The sequence below is a fragment of the Nomascus leucogenys genome, chromosome 11 (genome assembly GCF_006542625.1).
Source record: "Nomascus leucogenys isolate Asia chromosome 11, Asia_NLE_v1, whole genome shotgun sequence".
Classification (NCBI taxonomy): Eukaryota; Metazoa; Chordata; class Mammalia; order Primates; family Hylobatidae; genus Nomascus; species Nomascus leucogenys.
The window spans coordinates 35594958-35622384 of record NC_044391.1 but is presented as its reverse complement, the minus strand read 5'-3'; the positions used below and the strand labels follow the sequence as shown (position 1 = coordinate 35622384).

Sequence of the window (27427 nt, the reverse complement as noted above, 5' to 3'; positions counted from 1 at the left end):
TGTCTTCTGGGTTATGTAGGTCAGGAAAAACAGGTATTTATCCTTGTGAGAAGTATATCTAAATTAAGAATCAATTAGAAATAGATGCACATTTTGAAGACGAATCATTGAATTATTCACTTTAGTGAATGGATTTCATAGGTTCCTTGGCTTTTTAAAAGTTTATTCTTGGTCCTCAGACATGTTTCATAATGTTGCTGGATAAATGAAACATCACTGGAAGGCATACAATCTACAAACACTCAAAAGGTACAACTCCATAGCCAACCTGGTCTTACTATGGCCAAATAATGACTCAATAAGTGTCAATATAATTAGCAATTTATGTTGATTTCAAAATGCTCCTGCTGAGTCAATGAGTACCTCCACATGGCCTCCGACAGTGGTGCAGAATGTTGCTGGACACTCTGCACAAAGGGGTTTATCCTACTCTGCTCCAGCCTTTCTCCCCCTTTCTTCAGTACCCACTATATTCTGCGAAATGCTACAACCCACATTCATTCTGTGTTTGTAATGCATTCTCTTCTGTTCCTTCACATATGGCAGTCTGAAACAATTACATAATGAGATATATTATCAGGGCATAACTGTCAAAAACGAAGACTAAGCTATGAATAAATATTACCCACTTATTAGCTGAGCTGCTCATGTGTCCTCTAATCTATACGTGCCCCTGACTTTCAGATTTACATTCATATCTCGATTACCTGTGTAACAAATGAATGCAGCACTAATTATTTTCACAAACAGATTTATAAAATTTATAAAGATTTATAAACTTTAAAATGACAAATTCCATTCTAAAGTAGGGTTCCTTACCATTTTTGTGCTGTAGTCTTTTTTGCCTGTCTGGTGAAATCTACGGACTCTTCTCAGACATAATGTTTTAAAATTTATAAAATAAAATATGTAGGCTAAAAAAGGGAGTCAGTTATATTAAAATACTGTTAAAATTTTGATTGAGATATATATGCTTTTCTATGAAAAATTGGATTAAAATACTGTTAGAAATTTTGATTTAAGGCCGGGCGCAGTGGCTCACGCTTGTAATCCCAGCACTTTGGGAGGCCAAGGCGGGCGGATCACGAGGTCAGGAGATCGAGACCACGGTGAAACCCCGTCTCTACTAAAAATACAAAAAATTAGCTGGGCATGGTGGCGGGCGCCTGTAGTCCCAGCTACTCAGAGAGGCTGAGGCAGGAGAATGGTGTGAACCCAGGAGGCGGAGCTTGCAGTGAGCTGAGATTGCACCACTGCACTCCAGCCTGGGCGACAGAGCAAGACTCCGTCTCAAAAAAAAAAAAGAAGAAATTTTGATTTAGAGATATATATGCTTTCTTATTAACAAATTAAAATCTAGAAGTACAATAATTATTAAAATTTGACATAATGAATATAAATATCATTTTGAAAAATTACATAAGATAAAAATAAAAAATTTAAATAAAATTTAATGTATTATTTTATTTTATAGAGACTTGTAGATATTTTGGTATTGTGGATAATTAAAATGTATTACCTTTTCTTAAAGTAAGAGATATTGTAACAACTATAACATGATATTTATCAGTGACAAAGTCACAGGTATTCCTGACTACATTTATATTTGAAAGAAATGCTTAATTTCAGTTACATGTTAGTGAAAATAAAGTTGCATTTTTCCTATTCACAGACCATATGTTAAGAATCTTGATCCAATATGACCCAATTTTGATGATTTTATTAAGTTTCTTCCCTCTGAAATACCTTTTATAGATGTTCTGTTTTAAATGTGAAAATACCTAATTTGAAAGCTTGTCTTGTCTCTGTTTACCCCCATGGAGGTATTTAAAAAGACATGTAAACTCTTTCAAAAACTTGCTTTGTTTTCCTTCAAAAGTATACTTTATAACATTAAATTGAACAAAAGCAACATCTTCCTCTAGATAGACACAAATGCATCTCAGTATCATGGTGTCAGGATTTCACAGTTCTTGACTGAATACTTTAGAAGGTAGAGCTGTTTCCCACCTGAATCTCCAGGTCTGGTTGCAACTTCTGCCTTCCTATCTATAATTCTTCTTTTTCTCACACTCAAGAAAGCCAACCAGAGGCAATGATTGAGCACACTAATGAATGTTAAACTGTTCTACTTTCTTTTGTAATAAAATTATTTGGAAACTTTTGGTGTTCTGTGATAAATAATCAATGGATTGTGGCAATGCTCGTAGTACACAAGTGTGGTGAGACTCCCTGGTAGAGATGAGCTGTTCTGTGCATGGTTACATACACTGTAGAATTAATGCTGGAACATTACGTCTTTCAGGCACTAAAAAATAAATTGCCATTTAGCATTTAGCAGCAGTACTAAAGTGACAACCTTAGTGACCTGAAAGTGTTCATGTTTCTCTAAAGCATAGGTTGGCAAACTTATCTAAAGGTCCACATAGGAAATATTTTCAGCTTTGTCAACCATATGGTCTCTACTGTGCCTCTGTAGTACAAAAAGAGACATAGACAAGACCTAAACCAGTAAACGTGGCTGTGTTCCAATGAAGACTAATTTGTGGGCACTGAAATTTGAATTTTATATAATTTTCACATGTTATAGTACTTTATTTTTTATATTTTTAAATATATAAAACCATTCTTCATTGTCGTGAGCCATACAAAAATGGCAAGAGGCCAGATTTGGTCCATAGGTCATCTTTTGCTGCTCGCACTCTTAAATATGAAGCCAATAGCCAGGTAGCAAACCAATTAAATAGGTTGATCTAGCTGGTTAGGCCATCCCAAGGAGAACTGTTCTTAAAATAACTCTTAGCTAGAATGTGAGGTGAGGAAGTCTGATGTTCCAAAGGATACCACATATAGAAACAGAATTCAAAATTGCATAGATAGAAACTCTCTCTGTCTGAAATCAATCAGGACCCTGATCTCAGAGATAACATGCAGGGGGCATCAATTGTATACAGACAGATTGCAGATTGTGCTGTATCAAAAAATGTGGAAGTGTTATGGGGGAAAATTTGTGCAACACAAATTTAGAGTTTCATTTTGTTTTTGTTTCCTCTCCCTGAATGCCTAATTAAAAGGAGTATGGTATTTATTTGCCTTTGCTAGAGTCAATAAACATGGCACTATTCCTATAAAATTATTTGTGTTAGCAAGAACATGAAAGTTTAAAAGTCTGGGTGTTCTAAATCTATGAGAAATATCTTCATTACTGATTATTAACAGCAGAATTGATTTTCAAGGCATTTTTGCAAGCAGAAAAACAAAGACAAATTAAAAGAAAGAAAAAAATCAGAAGGAGGGTGGTAGACAGTAGCAATATGGTGTGGGTGTAGACAGATCCCTGTGATTCATGAAAAAGTTAGGGCTCACAGATTAACTCTGTCTTGAGAAAGTGTTTCATTTCTTATAGAATGGTTCCCATCAACCAGTTTCAGATCATTGCAGAAATTAACACAGAATTCTACCTATTTAGGAATCAGGCCGTGCAAAATCTACAATACTAAATGCGAACTCCAATCCTGTGGTGGTGATCATCGTGGTGGTGGTTGTTGTTTTATAAATATCAGCAGGCACACATCTGGGACTTTAGTGCTTGCCACAATGTCGTTTTCTGGTTGACATATATCTAAGAAATGCGTATATTAACACCCAGGCTATAGAGCCAAGCACATTTTAGTGCCGGCTACAGCTGAAAGAATATGTTTCCATTCCTTGTCCATCTGTTCTTGGCAACATGAATTTAAACTAGAAACACAGAATAAGTTTCATGAGAAATAAGTCTAAATGGGGTTTAGAACAGCAAGGTGGAAGCTCTAAGTTAACATTTGATTTTGTAGCTAAAATATTGTTTTTACTTGGAGTAATCTCATGCTACAGCTACAGCTTAAAGTTACAAATAATAGATTTTTATTATTTACTTAAAAGTTTGGTGGCTTGGTTGCATATTCTTTTTAAAGTGCTTTTATTAAATTTACCTACGATCTTGGGCTTAACGAACTTTGAGACTGCAAAGCACTATTTGCTGCCACACAGTTGAACTACACTGAAAATAAATCATTAGCATCTCTAAACGCTATGCTAAAATGGAGTCATTAGTGAGGAGTGAGCACTTTCTGTACAAAGTGGATTCCATACAAAACACATTTGCTTGTTTTTCTATGAGTCCGACCTCAAATATGACCAACTATTACATGGCTATCTTGTATAATAATCATGCCTCCCACTGTATTCCACTCCTCTAGTTTTTCTGCTACTAAACAATATACAATTATGTATTTACATTTGAAAATACACAAAAACACATAAGAATATTAAAATGGAAAAGAACCATATATATGCACCTAGACTTTGGCCTCCAAATCAAGGGTCTCAGCACTCTGAGTTAAATAGGTGAGCAGATGGGCTGTCACTGAGTCTTGGGACAGGACTGTATGGGATTCTATTGATGTGAGTTCAACTTCTGCTTTCTGGCTGAATGCAAATATTCAGATTGGAAAGGAACCTTGAAGCTCACGCAGTCCAACCTCCACCTTTATGTTAAGATGATTTCTAAAATTTTGTAAATTCTGTCCTTTTCATATGATTGATTTATCAAATGTAGCATAGTGCATCAAAGCAATTAGGTTCACCTTTTGGCTCTGTCACTTTCTAGGTATGTGAATATGAATAATTATTAACATCTCCAATGTTTAGCTTCTCTATCTGTAAATAAGGAGAATCACATTTATCTTAAATTGGTCTGGAGCAGGAGCAAATGAGATAATATAAAGTAATTAGTCCTAGTAAATACTCAACAAGCGACAACTCTTACTATTAGCCCCTTTCTAATGTCTTCTGCTTAAAAAAAATTAATAATAATGATTGCATGGGACTAAGTATCTAGTATACTACCAAACAGTATTTTGTAGAATATTCCTTAACATCGGAAAAACATTTCACAAAATTACTATTGTTTCTTGAACTTCTGTACAGTTACCTATTACTGTAGACAAGTTACCCAAAGATTTAGGGACTCCCATCTTCTAATGTATAAAATGAGAGGCTCCAACTCCATGATCTCCAAGGTCTCTTGTTCGAGTTAATTTAGCAAAATCATGTTTGACAGCATATCCTCATGTTTTATTTATAGTGTTGAAATGTGTATTTGCTGCCAAATGTCTGATGTGGGATGTATAAATGGTCCTTATATACATGTGGAATAACATTAAGTTTGTTGATGTTAAAAACTACTGGTATTTTTTTTTTTTTTTTGGTATTATTTGGCTCAGAATCTGTGCTTCCCATTTTGTTTTAGAATAAGCTGACAGCAAATCATTTTCCACAGAACCTCAAGGTTTAGTTAAACTGAGAGTTATAAAAGTAGGCCATCTTTTTATTACTTTAAGTTTCTAAGACAAGCTTTCTTTGTGAAGTGGCTGTTATTTTTTTTAATCTCCATAATATCAAATGGCATTAAATTTTGGACATATGTATACACATTGCAACTTAAAAGGCATCTACTTTCTTTCAGATCTCAGTGACCAGCTGCTGGAGGTGGTCGGCTTAGAAGGAGCCATGGAGATGGGGCAAATATACACAGGCCTGAAAAGTGCTGGCCGGCGGCTGGCTCAATGCTCCTGCGTGCTCATCAGGTAGTTCCCTTTCTGTAATTGACAAAAGCATTTGATATGGCATAGCCTCAAACTAATTAAAAGTATGCAGAACTCTGATAGTAACATTGTCTTCTTTGGGCTCCAAATAATCAGTGATTAATACTAATATATTTCAAAATAATGGACATTGGCAGATTGTATAAAATATTGGTTAGCTATTACTAATCTGGTTTGTTGGAATCTGATTCTCTCTTGTTGACTACAATAGACATATTGATGCACGAATTCAAACATACAAATTTTATGATTTATACTCATATTAGTCTGCTGAAGCACCAAAGTATTTACTGGGCAGATTATCTAATGAAAACAATGATGAGACACCATTGACTTAAATCATTTCATGGACTAAAGTGACACATTAAGATTTTATATATGTTTTAAATTTTAACTTTTTCAAGCATTTTTTTTCCCCAAAATTTCACCTGCAGAAAAAAAAAAAAAAGGTGTTTTTTTTTTGTTTTCGTTTTTGTGTTTTTTTTCTTTTCGTTTTTGTGTTTTTTTTCTTTTTTTCGTTTTTTTTTTTTTTGAGACGGAGTTTCACTCTTGTTGCCCAGGCTGGAGTGCAGTGACATGATCTTGGCTCACTGCAACCCCACCTTCCGGTTTCAAGGATCCTTCTGCCTCATCCTCCTGAGTAGCTGGGATTACAGGCACCCGCCACCACACCTGGCTAATTTTTGTATTTTTAGTAGAGATGGGGTTTCACCACGTTGGTCAGGCTGGTTTCAAGCTACTGACCTCATGATCTGCCCAGGTGAAACCACAGACTGTAGCACAGGCATAATTGATGTTATTTATCTGAAAGTGTTTGTGCTGGAAAAACTGGGAGAAACATCTTTCTCCCAGTTTGTAATGTAGGGTTATAAAAACAAGGAATCTCTTTTGGCTGTAGAAATTCTGATCGTGTCATTAAACATAAACCTTGAAATTTTTCTTTTGGCATCCAGAATTTTTTTTAATATCACTACATTTACCAAGAAGCTCATAATATTCCTGTGACTAAGGTACTTTTTCAGGGTATTTATTAATAGTGGAGAGTTGAAGCTCCTTTCATAGGAAATAAATTTACAGCCCAACTATTACCATATTTGCCTTCTCTGGTCTCATCATCTTATATCTCACATATAGTCTGTAATATAAAGTATTTCCTTGCAATACTTAAAATGAAATATTTTCCCCCAGGACAAGCAAGTCTCTGCCAATGCAAATTGATGGGGAGCCATGGATGCAGACCCCATGCACAGTGAGTACAGAGTAGTTGATATGCTATGTCAGTCTCAGTTTTGCTTTCCTCTTTGACTAAATAACCACAATAACTGATTTTTTTCATGTCTTTTCAACCTATCAGCAAATAGTCTTTTTGTTGTTGTTGTTATTTGTGTGTCAGAGCCACTACATTTAGGCTTTAGACATTATATACCCTTGGCAATGATTTAGCTCTTGAATGTTTGTGTTAGCCTAAGTATAAATAGATCTTTTAAATAGATCAATTATAAACCATAGATCAATTATAAACTACAGAGCTAAACAAAATATTAATAAAAGTTTATCTTAAGCTTTTTTGTGTTTATTTCAGAGCACACTTTGAGAATATTATTTACGAGACATGCAGACTATGTGAATTTATTTCTCAGCTTTTCTGTTGCCTCCATTTGGGGATTTGAGGGCTTTCTTCGCCATAAGAAAAAAATTTCTCTCCAGTTTCTACCATAATTGTGTTTTCCAGAATGAGATATTATTTAAGTCAGACACTTTGCCCCTCTCAAAAAAAAAATCAGTTTTCATTTGCATAGTGAATATTTGATTGCATTTCAAAAACATGCTAGGAACTGCTTTTGGCATGGGGAGTAGAAACATGAACAAGACCAACAATGTAATTTCCTTCAAGTTACTTACATTCCTATAATAGAGGACCAAATAAATAAACAAATATATGATAAATATAACTTCAGACTGCAAGAGTTATTAAAAACTAAGGTGAAATGATGATGAGAAACTGGATTAGGTGTGGAGAATACTACTTGAGATAAGGGAGACCTCTTTGAAAGGACACAGCCAAAAGCTTAGTATAAAATACAAAAAAAATTAGCTGGGCTTGGTGGCACACACCTGTAGTCCCAGCTACTCAGGAGGCTAGGCAGGAGAATCACTTGAACCTGGGAGGCGGAAGTTGCAGTGAGCTGAGATTGTGCCACCGCACTTCAGCCTGGGTAACAGTGAAATTCCATCAAAAAAAAAAAAAAAAAAAAAAAAGACACTAAGGAGGGTGGTGTGACCAAAGCTTCTAGAATTAGGGGAGAATGGTGAGAGGTTAATAGAAAAGGTAGACAGAGAACAAATCATGTAGAAAAAATGATGGTAAAGAGCTAAATTTTGATTCTAAGTACAATAGGAAACTACTGAAAACTTTAAGCATCATCTGATTTACCTTTTTTTAAGTTCACATTGGCTGCTCTGTGGAGGATTGATTGTATTGAGCAGCAACTGCGAGATTGGTCTATCCTAGTACTCTGGGCTTGGGCAAAGACGGCAGCAGGGAAGTAAAATGAAAGTGGATGAATTTAAGCTATATTCCAGAGGTAGAACAGGAAACATTTATTAATGAGTTCCTGGGGGTGCAGGAGGTGGAGGAGAGAAAGGGCTGAATTGAAGTTAACTCTTACCTAAGAATGATAGGGTCATTTACTGAGTAGTTAAAATTCGGAGAGAAACTGGTTAGAGGGCAACAGGGGAAGGTCTTAATCTTGCACAAGCATTGTGCTAAATGCTTATATGTGAGTATTTATTAAATATTCACACAAATTCTAAATAATGGAGCCACCATTTTTTAGATGGAGAAAATACAAAGTTCTGGGAGGTTAAATAGCATGCTCAAGGTCAGGTATGAAGTAGATATGGAACGAAAATCCAAGACTCTTTAATTAAAGCCCATTCTCTCAACCACTAGTGTAAACAACTTTAGCTACAGATTTCAAACAGCACAGATTAGCATGTAAGAAGGAATTTTTCATTTTACCTTTGTAATGGTTTTACTCTGAAGCTACTGGCTCAAACTTCGTGTACAACACATAAACATAACTTCTTGTTTGTTTCTGGTGTATTCCTTTAGCTGCCTGAACACTACATCTTTTTCCTCCCTTCACCAGTATGTATACACATACATCTTTTCTGTAATCCTTCACTCTCCAAGTGACACTTCTAAATTCACATTATTCTAATCACATGGATGTTAAAAATGTTGTTTTTAATGATGGTGATGGTGATAGTGATGGTGGTGATGGTATTGCAGGGGTGGTGATGGTTATGATGGTGGTGGGGGTAATAGTGGCTACTGTGATGGTGGAAATAGTGGTAAAACTTGTGATGATGGTGGTGATGGTAGTTGCAATGGTGGTGGTTGTGATGCAAGATAGTAGTGGTTGGTAGTGGTGTTGTTTTTAATGAAAAGTCACTTTTCATCAGCCTTAGTAACAAAAGAATAAGTAAATTGAAGACAATAAAACCAACTAGCTTCCACGAATACTCTTTGTGTTATTTTGGACTCTTCTCAGGAGAAGAGGCATTTAGCCCTTATTCCATGTTTTGACTCAAAAAGCGGTCACAGCTATGATAATATCTAAAAAAAAGTTCTTAGAATGTCCTGTACATACAGTTGGAGACACTTGACCCATGTTGATGCATTTAATTCTCACAAAATTTCTATGGTTAGCCTTATTTTATGAAGGAAATAACTGAGGAAGACAAAGGTTAAATAGTTCATCTGATTCTACACAGCTAATAAATAGCAGAGTAGAAATGGAAACCCAGGTAGTCTGGCTCCAGCATCTGCACACTTCATCTCTGCTCCTTATTGTGAAGCTCAACACAAAATGGCCCTGGTGCATGCTGTAAATCTCCCTCCAGAGTGTGTGACCTTTGGTAAATGACAGACTACCTTTCTCCCTGACTACCTTTCAAGCTTCTCCAGCTTGAAAATGTCTGCCTACTGAAATTTAATTAATGTGTTAGAAGAATTTAAGCTTGTTTAACACAAGCACTTTTAACACTACTTTTGTTAATTTTTATTTCAATAATAAGACATTCATTTCACCTGTTAACTATCATGATTTACAATTGTTAAATAATAATTTTATGTAACTTATATTAATTTTCTTCCCTTGTAAACTCACTTATTCATTTAAAACATTTATTGCAGCTTACAGTAGGCCAAGAATCATAGTAGACTGTGGCTCATTATTGTGATTTTACATTCTGGCATACTCTACTTTTCCTAGAGCCACATGGGGTTCTGAACTTTAAATTTCACTGTAATTGAAGAGAATATTTAGTATTCATAGCATTGGTATGGTTAACTATGGAGCGTTTTTTGCTTCAGTTGAATAACCCAATATTTTTCTTACAGAAAATAAGAATGCTACAATGTTAAAATTCTCTGCTGAATTTAAATACCTGTAAGCTGATATTCAATTTATGAAAGAATTGCTCTAGACATAATTTTAGAGGAGAGTAGAAGTTCTGTTTTTTCTGTAAGTAGAATATATGAAATAGAAATATCAATTAATGCTTAAATATCAAGATAATACAAGTTTTGGAGCTGGTGGGTAGTGATGGTGACACAACAATGCAATTGCGGCACAACAATGCAATTGCGGTTGGTGCCATTGAACTGCACACTTAAAAATGTAAGTTAAAATGGTGAATTTTATGTTATGTATATTTTACCACAATAAAAAAGTCACTGAGAAAAAAATTAATGTAAGATTTATTTATAAATTTCACCAATATTGAGTTCAAAGATCAGGAAAAGAAAAAACCGAAGAGCTTAGTACTAACTCTTCAAATACGTACTTGGTAATTATTTTTAGGACCGTCTAGATTCTGTCACTGTAAAGCCATCAACATAAATTTTTTAAGTGCTCCTGTATTCATTGTTTTGTAATAGTCACTGAGTTAACACAATTATTTTAGCCATATAACTATTGCTTGTGATAATAAGCATATCAAACTCAAGACAATATTAATTCTAGAAGAGTGTATATTGAAAATCGTTTTAGAAGAGCTGTCTTTAGGCTAGACTCCAGAGTCTATTGTATTCTTTCTTCTTCCTCCCCCCATCCTTCCTCCTGAGCATGTAGAACATATGATTCTGTAGTCAATATGTTCTTATAATGGGAAGAAGAAAGAGCAGCTTGGGGTGCAGGGTAGAGAGAATAGAGTGGTAGGATAGGAGAGGACACAGACTAGGTAACATTTTATTTTGTATCTGTACAACCAGCACCCCTTTACTACCCATTTATTTTAAGTGATACATGACCAGTAAAGTTTAAATGAGAAGTGACTATTCAAAGCCTCAGGAACCTCAAGTTTATTACAAATAAAATGGACTCATCGTTTGCCTCCCCACATCTCTCCTTCCCCAGATGAGGTCTTCTCACATCCTAGATCTGCGATTCTTCCCTATATCATACTGAGATAGTGAAACCATTGAAACAACTGGTGTTTCCTAAGCTAGAAATCTGAAAGTCATCCTGTACTTCTCTCTATACCCTCAAATCCAATTTACGTGTCCATATAATGATATGACCTATTTCTGGAATCTTTTCCTTTCTTTCTCTCCCTATTAACCACTGTTTTAGATTTGGCCCAATTCATTTCTCTCTCATTCCTGGCAAAACCACATCAACACTTCCCCATCTCAATTTTTGTTCCAATTAAGTCCATGCTTCACATTTCTATCAGAATAGTCACTATAAAATATGAATCTCACCATGGCACTCTTCTACTTAAAATATCGTTTAGTTACTTTCTGTCTGATAAAATGTAGTTTGAGTGAGGCTTCCTGTTTTACCAACATAATCTCTTACTTTTTAAAAAGTCTTTTCATGCACTTCCCTCTTGTCCAAACAAATTTTTCCTCTTCTTTAGTTTGGTAACACAACTCATCTTTTGAGACTCATTCCTTGCTGTCCCTCCTCCATAAATCTTTCCCTGAACACAACCCCTCCTTCCACTTCTCCACTCCTTTTTCTCCAAATAGCCTAAAAGCTCAGCCTGTGTTTCACAGTTTTATCAAAACAATAACAATATTACGTTGGAATTCTCAGTTATATGTCCAGCTCCTTTTAGACACAGGCTTACTGAGGTCATGGACCACAATTTGGATCATCGTGGTAGCCCCAGAGCATAGCACTGTGCCTCACACATAATTAGATTGCCAATACCAAACGCACTTTGAATTTGCAAATTTCTGAAATACTTCTTAGGGTAGTATAACATTTTTAAAAAGTGTTTTTCTACTAAATCTTCTTTCACTGAACATAATGTAGGTTGGCTAGCAATTCATTCACATATTTTTATATATAAATACATGTAAAAGTTATTTTGAGTTATCTTTATTCATTATATTCTCAAAGCAAAGAATTTGAATGTATCAGAGAAGAAATTCTTTCTCAATCTCAAAAGATTTAATCCTTCTATTTCCTGTATGGTATGATTAAACTTCTTTGGGCCACTTCCCTCTGGATTATCAATTGTATATTGCTTTTTCACATTAAAAAAGCTGCATTCTGTTAATTATTTGAAATATTAATAGGCATGTATTATTACTCATGACACATTTATGAAAAGTAATGTCAATAAGATTTTAATGCAAAATTACTCTGGGCATTTTGTTTATGATAAAGACAGAAAAAAAACTCCTGAAACTTCCTTCCATGTGGTAGAGAACAGAAAGGAAATCATGAACAGATTATACATTAAATAGTGAAATGATCACAGGTAGACTAAGAAGACTCTACAAAGTGATAGCTGAGGCCACAGCAACTTCTAGAAAACATTTACGTATGTTTTAACCCCTCTTTGCCTTTTTTCTTTACCTTCCCTGGCATAATACCTCTTAAGATCTTAAACCTGTTTACCCAATCTTAGCTTACAAATACCTTCAATGTGCAATTGAGCCCTGTCCTGGTGTGGGACCAATCCCCACCAAGCCTGGTAGTCTTGCTGTCTTAGGTATGATCCTTTAAAATCCTGGGTACCCTATGAGCACCTGTCTCCTACTGCCCAGACTTCTACTGTGTGACCCATTCCATGAGATGCTATTTTCTGACTTGACTGCCAGTTCCCCTCCCTGACACTAGCACCTCCTTGACTTGGACACTGACTATTTGCTTTGCCTTTGTTTGTGTCCTCTACTAGGAAGACTTGGTCTTTTCTCTATTGCCCTAGCCACTGCAGTTATCTGGAGTTCATTTTGACACTTCTTTTCACACATCCCACCATAACTTTAAAATACAAACTATTTAAAAAGAAAAACAGTATTCTGGAGCTTATTACATTTTTTGTTTATGTATTTGTTTTTTCAAATCGTTACAATGATCATAACATTAAAGTGTTAGTTACTCTTTAATCACTTGCTAAATACACGATAATCTCAGGCCATTAAGATATAAAGTAAAAGGTTGTATAAATTTAAGTTTTTCAAGACCCCACAAGTTAATATCAACTAGACAAAGGTCGCTGGATTTTTCAAGACATAAGAAAAGCCTGAAGATATTTGGAGGAAACCCTGGTGACAATGCCTAGATATAAAATTTACCTTGCTTACCATGTACCAGTTTCTGTTGTATGTGTACATGTTTACTTATTTAATCCCCACAGCAACCCTAGGATGTCAGTAAAGTTATTATAATCCCCATATTATAAATTTAAGAAAAAACCTGAAGCCAGAGAAGTCAAGTAACTTGCCCAAGGCCACACAGCAAAAGGCAGAAATAGGCCACTGGGTTTTAATCTCTTAATTATGATGCTTTGCTGCCTCACTCAGTCACTCTTCAGAGGCTTAATGTCTTTTTTTTTTTTTTTTTTTTTTTTTTTTTGAGATGGCGTTTCTCTCTTGTTGCCCAGGCTGGAGTGCAATGGCGTGATCTCGGCTCACTGCAACCTCTACCTCCTGAGTTCAAGCAATTCTCCTGCCTCAGCCTCCCAAGTAGCTGGGATTACAGGCATGTGCCGCCACACCTGGCTAATTTTGTGTTTTTAGTAGAGACAGGGTTTCTCCATGTTGGTCAGGCTGGTCTTGAACTCCCAACCTCAGGTGATCCACCCACCTTGGCTGCCCAAATTGCTGGGATTACAGGTGTGAGCCATGGCACCCGGCTGCCTTAATGTATTCCTAATACTAATAATTGATTACAACTCTATCATTTAAAACAGAAAATCCCTTTTCATCTTATTTATATTATTTATTTTTATTTAATACATATTTTGCTTCCCAATGCAGCCAAAGCTATCCATCATATAGTTGCCAGAATTACTACTGACTAACACAGCTATGATGATCTTACTCCTTGATCTCAAAGTTCAATGCCTCCTCATTTTACATAGAAAAAAGTTCGGAATCTTTGTCATGACATTAAATTATTCTCCCAAGGCCAGGACCAGACTGCTATGCCTCATAGGAACCACTTCCCAGAGGTTTACCATACATAGTACCTCGTTTTTTGCCTCAAATCCTTACCCTCTATTTTGTGCCTTAGAAATAGATTCATTCTTCTGGTCTCCAGGCAGGCTACCTCCAAATCTGTGGCTTCTTCCAGTAGTTATCTAGGACCCACGGTTTGCATGTCTTTCTTTTTTTTTTTTTTTCTTTTTTTTTTTCAGACGGAGTCTCGCTCTGTTGTCCAGGCTGGAGTGCAGTGGCACCATCTCGGCTCACTGCAATCTCCACCTCCTGGGTTCACGCCATTCTCCTGCCTCAGCCTCCCGAGTAGCTGGGACTACAGGTGCCTGCCACCACGCCCGGCTAAGTTTCTTTTTATATATTTTTAGTAGAGACTGGGTTTCACTGGGTTAGCCAGGGTGGTCTTGATTTCCTGACCTCGTGATCCGCCCACCTCGGCCTCCCAAAGTGCTGGGACTACAGGCATGAGCCACTGCACCCGGCGCATGGTTTGCATTTCTTTCATCTAGTCTTACCTATGGTTTATTAATTTCATACACTTAATTTTCCCTTTTTACTCAGATTGCCTGAATTAATTATTCTGTCCTATTGGGATATATGTATTTTTATAAGTTACTTCAAAATCTTTCTGGAAGGCAATGAGATATAAATACATACATACTAAAAATAAAATAAAATCTCTTCCTTCAATGCCAAGCTTAGAAGCAATTTCCTCATGAAGCCTTTTTAACTTCCCATCTGTCAGAAATATTTGCCTGGTCCTTTGTACTCCTGTGGCTCTGTTGATATCTTCTTAACAGCATTCCAATTCACAGACTTGTATTTCGGCTACGCATGCCTGCGTCCAGCTCTTCTGACTTAATTGTAAGCATTTTTAAATTTCATCTTTAATTCCCCTTCATACTTTGCAAATGTCTTTTTACATAGTGCAATTTCTGATAAGAAATTCATAGTCGTTTGAATCATTGCTTCACAATATGTAATACGTCATTTTTCTTAGGCTGCTTTCAAGATTTTTTTCTTTGCCTTTAGTTTTCAGCAGTTTGACTTTGATGAGTCTGGACATGGGTTTCTTTGAGCCTATCTTGTTTTAGTTTCACTGAGCTTCATGAATCTGTAGCTGTATGTTTTGCCAAATCAGCACATCTCCAGCTACTATTTCTTCAAATATTGACTTCTACACCACGCACTCTCTCCTCTCCTTCTAAAACTCTGATGACATGTGTTAAGCACTTTATGTATTGTCTCATAGATCTTTGAGTCTGTTCACTTTTTATTTCCTTCTATATTTTCTATTGTTTACATTGGATATCTATTCACCTGTGTTTGAATTCACTGACATTTTTCTCTTTTCTCTCCATTCTGATGTTGAGTCCTTTCAGTTATTTTTTATGTTGTCATTGTATTTTTCAGTTTTAAAATTTCCAATGATTCATTTTTTAACTGTCTTCTATTTGTCAGTTCAGGCTCTCTGTGTTTCATTTCATTTCAAGAGTATCTGCCATTACTTCTTAGAGCATGGTTATAATACTTCTTAAGTCTTTTTTTGTTAATTCCAACAATTGTATCATCTCAGGGTTTGCATCATTGGCTATATTTCCCCTTGTGTGTTTTTGAGATTTTTCTGTGATTCATATCTTGAGAAACTTTTTATTATATTCTGAACATTTTTAATATTGTGTTATGAGACTCTAGGTACTTTCAATTCTCACAGGAAATGTTAATTTATTGTTGTTGCTGTTATTATTTTAGCAGGTAGTTGACTCTGTTAGGTTCAGGTTACAAAAGCTGATCTATCTTCTGTGAGTTGTGGTTCCAATATGTTTGGTTTCCAAAGTGTTTGCAATGTTATTCAGATGTAACTTACTTGTAAAAGATCCATATGCCTATCTGAAAACTTGGTGATGATATACCCCCAAATGCAGTTCTCAAAGTCATCAGTATGTTTGCTAAGGTCAAATCTATGCATACACAGCTCAGGGATAAACTCAGGTAATCAAATGCAACTTCATAGGATAGCTTTCTCAAGCCACCTCCTCTCCATGATCTCTCTGATATCTATCTATCTATCTATCTAGATAGATAGATAGATAGATAGATAGATAGATATATTTTTTTTTACTCCCAGGGCTCTCATATTGTTTTTCTGACTAAGAATCCAAGGTTTTTGTTTCCTTGCTTTGTCATATATTTCTTGAAGTAGCATCTGCCTCCAGGGCTCTGTGATAAAGGAATAGAGAGAGAAAAAAGGAGTAGGAATCCCCCATGCTTTGGGAACATAGTTTCTCTAGTCAGAGAAAAGCTGTCTCCTCCATTGGAGTTTTAATTACCTTCCACTGCCACTGAATTGCCAGAGGACTGGGATGGAAATGATTAACAGAATTTTTTTTTTTTTTTTTTTTTTTTTTTTTTTTGAGATAGAGTTTCATTCTGTTACCCAGGCTGGAGTGCAGTGGCATGAAGTTGGCTCACTGCAACCTCCGCCTCCCACGTTCAGGCGATTCTCATGCCTCAGCCTCCCTAGTAGCTGGGACTACAGGCATGCACCACTATGCTCAGCTAATTTTTTGTATTTTTAGTACAGATGGGTTTTCACCGTGTTAGCCAGGATGGTCTTAGACTCCTGAGCTCAGGCAATCCACTTGCCTTGGCCTCCCAAAGTGCTAGGATTACCTGCGCAAACCACCCACCGTGTCTGGCCTGATTAACAGAATATTTTTCCCATTCACTCTGATCTGTAGGGCCCTTCTTTCCTATTTTTGTACCAGTAGGACAGGGTTTTTCTTGGCGCTTTCTATCTGTACCTGGTATACAATTCCAGTTTTTGGTCTGCTTTTAAGTCCAGGCCAGGAGATGCAAAAGTAGAGAAAAAAACTGAAAACTAAAAAGTCATCACTGGTTTGATGGCACTTCATGTTCTGGTTTTCTTCCCCAATTTGCCTTTTATTATTTTCTTTTCAGCAACTTCAGATATCTGCTGCGTGTGTTCTGCCCAGGGTTTATGGTTGCATTCAGTGGGAAAGATAGAGTGAAGAGTGCTTATTCCTTCTTAACTGAAATTGGAACCCACACCCCCACCCCATTAGATTTTCTTGTTTATGACTATTTTGAGATCTAGCTAAATTCTCTCCATCAGATTGGCATATTATTAGCTAGAACTACTTACGTGCTGACTTGGAGATTTCATAGATTATTCCCCATTTTCATATTCCTTACAAAAATGCTAAATAAGTCTAATAAATGCCCTAAACCTTGAATCTTAAAACATACCCAATTTGAGAAAACATCACTGATATTTTTTCTACTCTTGTGCCCCACATTTAAGCAGTTTGAGACAGCATTTACCATGGTGAGAGAAAATAATTGACAAAAAAAGCTTAGTTGTTTTTACCCACTTATAAGATTAAGGTTTTAGGTATTTCTATAGGCGAGTAATGATGTGGATGACCACATGAGATTTTCTTTTTTAAATTACATTGTAGGCAAACACATTTTAGGACTATCCCAAGTAAATTATCTGTTAGTATGAGAGACTTTTAGACTACACGGATGAGGTTAGGTGAATGTCCAAGGTCATGAAGCAAAGAGTTATACAAGCGGGACTGTTCCTACATTTTCTTATTCCTGAAATTGTCATCAGTTCGTTAAGCTTGTTTGCCTAAGGATAAAAGGTTCAGAAAGGAAGAAATACCATGCTTCTGAGGCTTTCTGAAATGTGCAGTGATGAATAAAGGAGGACAGGTGTAAAACAGACAGTAGTCCAATGAGACTCCTTTATATTTTGGCTTTAGCAGTTCCACACTTAGCAAACACAGCCTAGGGCATCTAAGTGAAGAAGCAACATAAACCATTGTAAGAAGAGATTGTTTTAATGGTCCTTTCAAAGGCCTATTCAAAGTTGAATATCATGAAAATCCTTTCTATTTCAAATACCATTTAAATGAGCACTTCACATAATATATATTGGAAAATATAATGGAATCTGTTGATCACTTTTTTCCCAGAGTCTATGTGCTTCTATCTTAATTTTTAGTTCAAGAAACAATAGGTATTTTTTAATTTAACTTGGGGATAGAACTATGTTTCTTGACTAGAAGCTACTAAAGCCTAAATATAAACAGTACATGAGAAAAGATAGGAGGAATAGGGCAAATTTGAGAAATTAAAAAATAGCTAGAATTCGCAGTTTTTTGTGATAGGTGGATCTCCTTTTACCTCCTACGTAAATTAACTAATCACAGAACAGAGGACTGGAAACAAATGAGTAAGTTATACAACCTTACCACTCTTTTATTACAGAATCCCAGCCATTTTATTAAAACTTCTGTTTACCAGATTTGTATTTAAAACCCATTCTAGGTTCTACTATTTTAAAAGTTATTTTGAGAAAGTTGGCATCTGCAACTGAAATAGTCAACTTTGCTAGCACTTTAACAGAAATTCAATGTAGTCTGAGGTTAAAAATATTTTTCACTCCTTGAAAATAATGTTTTCTGGGATATCTGTAAGGAAGGAAGGGAAAAACTGCTTAGGAAGATTACTATCCAAAGGGGTAGAAAATAGAAATGAGGGCTGGAATCCACGTTCCTGTCTTTGCTTTTTCGGTGACTTCTGGACTTTGGAGAGTTATTTAATATTTTTCTTGGAACTATTTTCCTAGTCCTAAAACCTGCTACCTACAAGTCACAAAGAAATATTGAATGGTTGTTGAAAATTACCATGTATCACATTTAGTGATATTAAGAAAGCATTAATTAATTTCTGGTATATATTAAGTATCGTTATATTTAATAATACATCTGAATTTTCTTCTTTTTCAAAATTTAGACTGAATTCCCTGTAATCTCCAATTATACCCCCCCAAAAAGTTAAACCCATGGTAGTCTACAGTGGGACAATATTTGACATCTTTGAAATTCGACCAAAGTGTTACAGAAAATGTAGCAACATCATTATTGTTTCCTCATTATCATTTACAGTTAAACTGATATTAAGGGACATTGTTTTATCATAATATTTAACTTTCATAATTACATAAAAAGAAAATTATGTTAAAACTCATCTAGAATAGATGCACTGAAAATAGTGCTCTGAAATAGTGCAATGAAGGTTATCCACATAGGTACATAACTCTCAAATCTCCCAAGACCCTTGCATTAAATTGTTAAACTTTAAATATCACTAAATAATTCTTAATGTACCAGTTTCATTATCTGGATAGTAGCCTTGTTTTGAAAATGTGAAAAGAATATTATTTTCTAGTTAAAATTTGCACAGCAATTGTAACTGAACACTCGCTGACTTGGTAGATACACCATTTTTAAAGAATCTTAAGTTGCTCTAATGGCTTATTTTGCCAGGGTGGGAGACAAAATCAATAGAAGAACATATGTATTTTTAGTGATGAAAGAAAAAGAGTAACCCATATGTAAACAGTAAGAAAATGCTTTAACAGGTAGGTGTAGATAATTAGTATTTTCCTGATGTGCCTAGAAATTGCATTTTGCCTAATATTTAAATACTATAGCTATCTGTTAAAGAAATAAATACTAGTTTGTTTTGTTGTTGTTGTTGTGGTGAGGTTTTTTTGTTTTGTTTTGTTTTGAGATGGAGTTTCTCTCTTGTTGCCCAGGCTGGTGTGCAATGGCATGATCTCGGCTCGCTGCAACCTCTGCCTCCTAGGTTCAAGCGATTCTCCTGCCTCAGCCTCCTGGGTAGCTGAGATTACAGGCGCCTGCCACCACACCCACCTAATCTTTGTATTTTTAGTAGAGACAGGGCTTCACCATATTGGTCAGGCTGGTTTCAAATTCCTGACCTCAGGTGATTTGCCTGCCTCAGCCTCCCACAAAGTGCTGGGATTACAGGCGTGAGTCACTGCGCCTGGCCAGTTTGTTATTTAATAAGCCTAAATGTTGATATTTTGAAGAGATAGAAAATTAATAGTCTTCTGCCCCCTTGAAACATACTGGCATGAGCAGACTGCTGTTCTTGTGAGTATATGTTTTAAGGTGTGAGTGGTAGTGAGACTCCAAAAGCAATTAAATAAAACATAAACTAAAAGCACCTTTTTACCTAAATCTTCATTAGTAAAGGCTTTTGCATAAATTTACATTTTTAAACATTTATTTTTCCAAAGACTGGCACATTAGTGTTTAGTTGGACATTATTTTGTGCGTTCCTCTGTTACTTATGCATTAATTAGTTTTGTTTACCTGTGCATAATTTTTCCTAATTTTATAACAGTTGTTGTTTTTTTGTAATTGACAACACAATTTACTGCATGTATGCTTTCTGGCCCTCAAACAACAATGTTAAGGTGTAAAGCACCAATCTTTTCATTTCAGATTGGTTAAAAAAAAGGATTGATTGTGACTAATTTCCAATTAATTTGCAGTAGTTACAGGGGAACAAAACCATTGCACCTACTAATTAAAATTTAAAATATTCCAAGGTGTCATCTTTAGGTGTCTCTGGAATATATAATTTCCATTTTGGTTCATTGCTGGATCTGTAACACCCGTGAGCTTGACAGCTCTATTAATTTAAAGGCTCAGTAATACCTATTAGTACAAAACATGAAAAAAATACCATTAATCATTTATTTTAATTTTGCAGCTCTGTCATTTTCTCCGTATGTTTTAAAATTATGATGACACCATAATGTGCACAAATCGACCTGGATAAAGGGGAAATGGATCACACTACTTTGGAAAGATACTGAAGTACATTATTAGAGCTTAATTAATGCCAAGCTGATTAGATATGATTGCTTTTTGTATAAAAATATTTTAAAGATTTTTTTCTTGTCATAGCATATTTTAAATGTTATCCATCCCAAATGTTATGTTTACAATTAAACTTACATTTTTGTCATTCTTCACTTTAATGCATTCAATTTAAATATTGTTCAATGAATGTAAGTTTTTCTTTTATTCTTTATTTTGAAACCTGAATTAATCTAGTCATTAGTTTCCAATTCAAGAAATTAATTTCATTTTGGCTAGCAGATAGTAATATCTCTCATAATCATATTCTCATGTAGGAACTCCAAACCTATGTTGGACACAATATCTAAAAACATGAAAGGTTAAAAATTAAATGAGAAATATGCCAGATATGTAATACCTTATGTATTTATATTGATGTGACCCAAGCCTGTAAATATGATAAAAATGATAAAACTGTATGTACTTATCAGAATTTTGTCATTAGTTTGCAAGAGGACCAATATTCACATCCAGTTTGAAACTGAATATCTTCCTCTGGAATGTGCAAAATTGGAAATGATCTCCCAGTTGATGGTTATCATCAGAATAATAATGCACAGATTTGATTGCTTTCAGCAGTTAGAAATCTTTCTGCTGGTGGATACAGACTATAGACTCACAAGGTCTGGGCCTGACTATCCTCTCACATTTGCCTTCTGACCTTGCCTTTTCTAACTATTAATTTTCTCTGATCTCTGATTTTGTGTATTAAAATTAGAAAACAAGGCTACCATATTCTAAGCTCTTCATTAAAAGGCAATAATCTGTATTGTTGAAAATTTTAAAGAGTGAGCCTGCTTATCACTAATACAGAACTAGTCCAGTGTTTCACAGGGATCTTCCTGGGATAGAATACTAATTTTAAATAAAAATTTGAACTTAAAAGTGCTTAATAAAAATGAACTGACTAGAATATCATAGTTTATTATTTTTATTTCCTTGAATATTCAGAAGACAGTTGCACATATTTCTTTGGAGGAGACTTAAAAAACTCAAAGACTTTTTTTTTCTTTTAATTATACTTTAAGTTCCAGGATACATGTGCAGAATGTACAGGTTTGTTACATAGGTATACATGTGTCATGGTGGTTTGCTATACCCATCAACTCGTCATCTACCTTAGGTATTTCTCCTAATGCTATCCCTCCCCTTGCCCCCCACCCCCCAGCAGGCCCTGGTGTGTGATGTTCCACTCCCTGTGTCTATATGTTCTCATTGTTCGATTCCCAGTTATGAGTGAGAACATGTGCTGTTTGATTTTCTGTTCCTGTGTTAGTTTGCTGATAATGATAGTTTCCAGCTTCATCCACGTCCCTGCAAAGACATGAACTCATCCATTTTTATGGCTACGTAGTATTACATGGTATATATGTGCCACATTTTCTTTATCCAGTCTATCATTGATGGACATGTGTGTTGGTTCCAAGTCTTTGCTATTGTGAATAGTGCTGCAATAAACATACATGTACATCTGTCTTTATAGTAGAATGATTTATAATTCTTTGGGTATATACACCCAGTAATGGGATTGCTAGGTCAAATGGTATTTCTGGTTCTAGATCCTTGAGGAATCGCCACACTGCCTTCCACAATGGTTGAACTAATTTACACTCCCACCAGCAGTGTAAAAGTGTTCCTATTTCTCCACATCCTCTCCAGCATCTGTCATTTCCTGACTTTTTAATGATCACCTTTCTAACTGTCGTGAGATATTAGCTCATTGTAGTTTTTGATTTGCATTTCTCTAATGACCAGTGATGATAAGCTTTTTTTCATATGTGTGTTGGCTGCATAAATGTCTTGAGAAGTGTCTGTTCATATCCTTTGCCCACTTTTTGATGGGTTTTTTTTTTTCTTGTAGATTTGTTTAAGTTCCTTGTTCCATTGGTCTATATATCTGTTTTGGTACCAGTACCATGCTGTTTTGGTTATTGTAGCCTTGTAGTATTGTGTGAAGTCAGGCAGCGTGATGCCTCCAGCTTTGTTCTTTTTGCTTAGGATTGTCTTGGCTATATGGGCTTTTTGGATCCATATGAAATTTACAGTAGTTTTTTCTAATTCTGTGAAGAAAGTCAATGGTAGCTTGATGGGACTAGCATCGAATCTATAAATTACTTTAGGCAGTATGGCCATTTTCATATTGATTCTTCCTATCCATGAGCATGGAATATTTTTCTATTTGTGTCCTCTCTTATTTCCTTGAGCAGTTGAGCAGTGGTTTGTAGTTCTCCTTGAAGAGGTCCTTCGCATCCCTTGTAAGTTGTATTCCTAGATATTTTATTCTCTTTGCAGCAATTGTGAATAGGAGTTGGCTCTCTGTTTGTCTATTATTGGTGTATAGGAATGCTTGTGATTCTTGCACATTGATTTTTTATCCTGAGACTTTGCTGAAGTTGTTTATCAGCTTAAGGAGTTTTCGGGCTGAGATAATGGGGTTTTCTAAATATACAATCATATCATCTGCAAACAGAGACAATTTGACTTCCTCTCTTCCTATCTGAATACCTTTTATTTCTTTCTCTTGCCTGATTCTCCTGGCCAGAACTTCCAATACTATGTTGAATAGGAGTGGTGAGAGAGGATATCTTTGACTTGTGCCAGTTTTCAAAGGGAATGCTTCCAGTTTTTGCCCATTCAGTATATTGGCTGTGGGTTTGTCATAAATAGCTCTTATTATTTTGAAAAACTCAAAGACTTTTAATATATTATATCATATCATTCTCATGACAAATCTGTGAGGTGAACAAAATGGCTATTATTAAACATGATTTTTAAATCCATAAATATAATTTACAACTCTTTTATCCAAGCCAAGTCAAGAATATCAGTGATTGGCCAGGCGCAGTGGCTCCTGCATGTAATTCCAGCACTCTGAGAGGCCGAGGCAGGTAGATCACACAAGATCAGGAGTTCAAGAACAGCCTGGCCCACATGTGAAACCCCATCTCTACTAAAAATACAAAAAATTAGCTGGGTGTGGTGGTGGGTGCCTGTAATTCCAGCTACTCAGGAGGCTAAGGCAGAAGAATCACTGGAACCCAGGAGACGGAGGTTGCAATGAGCCAAGATGGCGCCACTGCACTCCATCCTGGGTAGCAAGAGCAAGACTCCGTCTCAAAAGAAAAATGAGTATCAGTGATTCATTTATTCATTCTTTCAACAAACATTTATTGAATTCCATCTCTATGAAGCTGCTGACATTTTGTCCTAGTGTTACAATGGAGAGAAAACAATACAAAGTGAACCGAAAAAAGACATGATCTCTGAACTCAGTGCAGGTACACATAACTCAAATAGTCCCACAAATATAAAATTTCAATAATGATATAAGGTCTGTGAAGGAAAGTTCATGATCCTTTGAACTGTGATACTACGGTACTGTGGTACTATTGTACTGTGACAGGGTATAATAGAGGTGTTTGATCTCGTTGTAGGAGGTCCAGGAAAGCTTTCAAAGAAACTCAAAATTGACCTGAAAACTAAAAGAGGAGGAGGATATAACTAGGCCCCAAAGAGAGGGAAGAGTGTGAGTAGATGTGCACAGTGACAAGATGATTCTAGGTGGGGAATTAATTGGCGGGAGAGGCAATGACCATTTAGAAGAATTATATAATTGTTCAGGCCTTAGAACATGGTAGTAAAAAGGAAAAAAATTTCAAGATATACAAAAAATATTTGAGGGATGAAAATGATTAGATTCAATAATAGATGATTGATTATAGGAGGTAAGGAAAAGAAGGTGTCAAGGATGATCTGGATTTCTGGATCATTTTGAACAACTGAATGAATGATGAAACGATACCTTGAACCAGGAGGACCTGGAAAAACAATCAGTTTCCTCTCTAGTCCAGTACTATTTCAACTGAATTATTCTCCCTATTCAATACCTTAAGCACATTGTTAGGAATATCAATTATCATAACACCAAGCGATGGCAATTTTTTGTGGATAAGTTATCAAAATTGAACATCTGTATCCAATTGTATTACCATGATGTAGTTTTAACGTTGAGGAGAAAGTCTTTCAGATCAGTGCTGTGATGCTCCAAATAGCCAAGGTTACGGCAGAGTCTAGAAATTGGGCCATTAAAGAAGTTTCTTCTTCTACTAAGACAGTGTGAGCTTATTGGACTCCCTTGGTTAAACAAACAAACAAACAAAAATAATTGTGCTCTCTGATGGTTAGTAAATGCCCCATATTAATTTTTTTCTAATCTTTCTTTTGGGTAAAATTGGTGTCTGGCATGTGGCAGGATTGCTGCCAGGTGCCACAGGGAGAAGGCAGATGGCCATAATATGCCATTTCCCAATGCCACCCAAGGAACACAGAAAGCTGTGTTGTCTCAGATAGAAGAGGGGTTAGCAAAATGTGTTTCCACGGGCCTAAATATAGTAACACTAAAAATAATAACACTTATTAAGCATGTATATGACATGCATAGCCTTATTCGGTATTTGTAGTGGTCTTTCAAAGTAGATGCTGTTGTTATATTACCTTAGCAAACAGAGACTGAAGGTCAAAACTGAGATTCTTTGGTCACGGTTTTATAGCTGCCAGTGACTAATCTGGGAAATAAATCCTTGCCTCATGTCCTGGGTCTATGTCCTTAACACCATTACTACATGAAAAAGGCCATATAGAAAATTTTAGTTGAAATATTACTCAGTAAGAAAAGTCAAGTCACAAGCTGTAAATATTCTCTAGTTAGGAAAAGAAGTGTTTTTGTATTGTTTTGTTATGTTTTTGACTTCTATTTTCCATGTGACCAAAGATTTGGAGATACTCTGAGAAAAGATAAACAGTTACTGCTTTAATATTGTGAGGATCATTTCTCTGTAGAGACATGGAAATAATAAAAATGCTTTTAAAATGTCCTTGACCTTCCTTGGCAACTAACTTAGAGCCACAAAAATATTTTGGAATGAAGAATACAATTTATATGTTAAAAGAGATTTCAAATCCAGGTATGAATATTTCCCATGCAATGTGGCCAAACAGTCCATCACTTTCAGGAATTTTCCATACATATTTAAACTTCCTGTGAATTTCATTGGCAAGTAAACCTCCCAACCCTATTTTTTAAGGATTTTAAGTTTTCACAATGATTTCTCTGAATTTGATGTTAGATCAAAGACTTTAACGTTAAACTTGGAAATTATCATTCCAGAAAATAATGGCTAGAATCATAAAAAAAAACTGGCAAAAGGATTTTAGAAAATTGTTATGTTTCATTGCTTTGCTTTTTTGGCAGTTATGGACCTGAAAAATTTAGCATGTACTTTATTCCCGCTGTCATATGGCTCAGCTACACACATGAATTCAAAATGGTTTCCATTATTAGAAGGAGACAATCTTATTCCAGAATCAAGCTAAGTAACTTATAATGTTCCAGATAATTGCTAAATTAAGCTCTACTCACAGATATTTTATGGCATTTATTTTGCTCTGAAAACCCCATTCATTTTTAAGGTAGCTGAATAAATTCAGTGATAATAAACTCTTAAAGAGATGAAGCACAGAGAAAATTTTTGGCTAGATACAGGGTGAATATTTAACAGGAAAAAATGCTACCTGCTGAGGTATGTTTGAAGAACCATAATATTATTAAGCCCACTCTGGTGCAAAGCACTGAGAATTAATTAAAAAGAGAATGCATTTAAGCCAAATTTGATCAGTTGGTATATTATCAAAATTGAGGAATGTTAGTATACATTCTAATTCAGAATTTTCACAGAGCGATTTCTGAAGGGTGGCACTTAGTATAATAAAGATACGCCAAAGAAAATTGTTTCCACTTTTATCCATCTTTTAGCTATTGACCCAATAAATCATGATTTTAAATTAAAATTATTTCTATCACCTTATGCCTCATAATTCTAAATTTAATTTTCAGTGTTTGACTTAATTATATCAAGGGTCAGCAAATTATGGCCTGTGAGCCAAATCTGACCAGCTGCCTGTTTTTGTGTAGCCAAAGAGTTAAGAATAGTTTTCATATTTTTAAATGGCTGAAAAAATTCAGAGAGGAGTAATATTTCCTAATGTGAAAATTATATGGAATTAAAATTATAGTTTTTAGACATAGAGTTTATTGGAACATGGCAACATTAATTTATTTACATATAGCCCAAAACTGCCTTTGCTGTATAAGGGCAGTGTTGAGTAGTTCAGAGACCACAAAGCCTAAATCATTTATTATCTAATCCTTTACAGAACATGTTTGCCAACCCCTGAAGCAATATGAATGACTACTTAAATATCATTCAATAGATCACTCTCTAATATAATAATTCTATATTTAGAATTAAGTTAAATAATTTAACAGCTTATATGACGGACATATAGACCATTGTACCAAACCGAGGCATGCCTCACCTTATTTCATGTAGTTTGAAGGTTTCACCCTAATTAATGGAAGACTGCCTAATTAATAGGCACTCTGAGGACTGATTGGAAATGTTTATATGATAGCACTTCTTTCAGTTTTTCTCCTACCTCTCTGTTTGTATTCTCCTGCTGCACTCTTAAATGGCAGCATTCCCCAG

The 27427-nt window shown here is 35.4% G+C and overlaps 1 protein-coding gene across 15 annotated transcripts in view; it reads left to right on the top strand.

The window, feature by feature from the left end:
- The window catches only part of DGKB (diacylglycerol kinase beta), a 799601-nt gene that overhangs the window by 761247 nt on the left and 10927 nt on the right, over positions 1–27427 (top strand). For 13 of the 15 annotated variants that reach the window (XM_030822175.1, XM_030822171.1, XM_030822169.1 and 10 more), the window contains 2 exons: positions 5507–5627; positions 6834–6894. In XM_030822175.1, coding sequence (XP_030678035.1) covers positions 5507–5627; positions 6834–6894 — 182 coding nt within the window. Of the gene's footprint in view, positions 1–5506; positions 5628–6833; positions 7737–27427 lie in introns of those variants that run through there. The other 2 variants (XM_030822176.1, XM_030822177.1) reach the window with 2 other exon arrangements.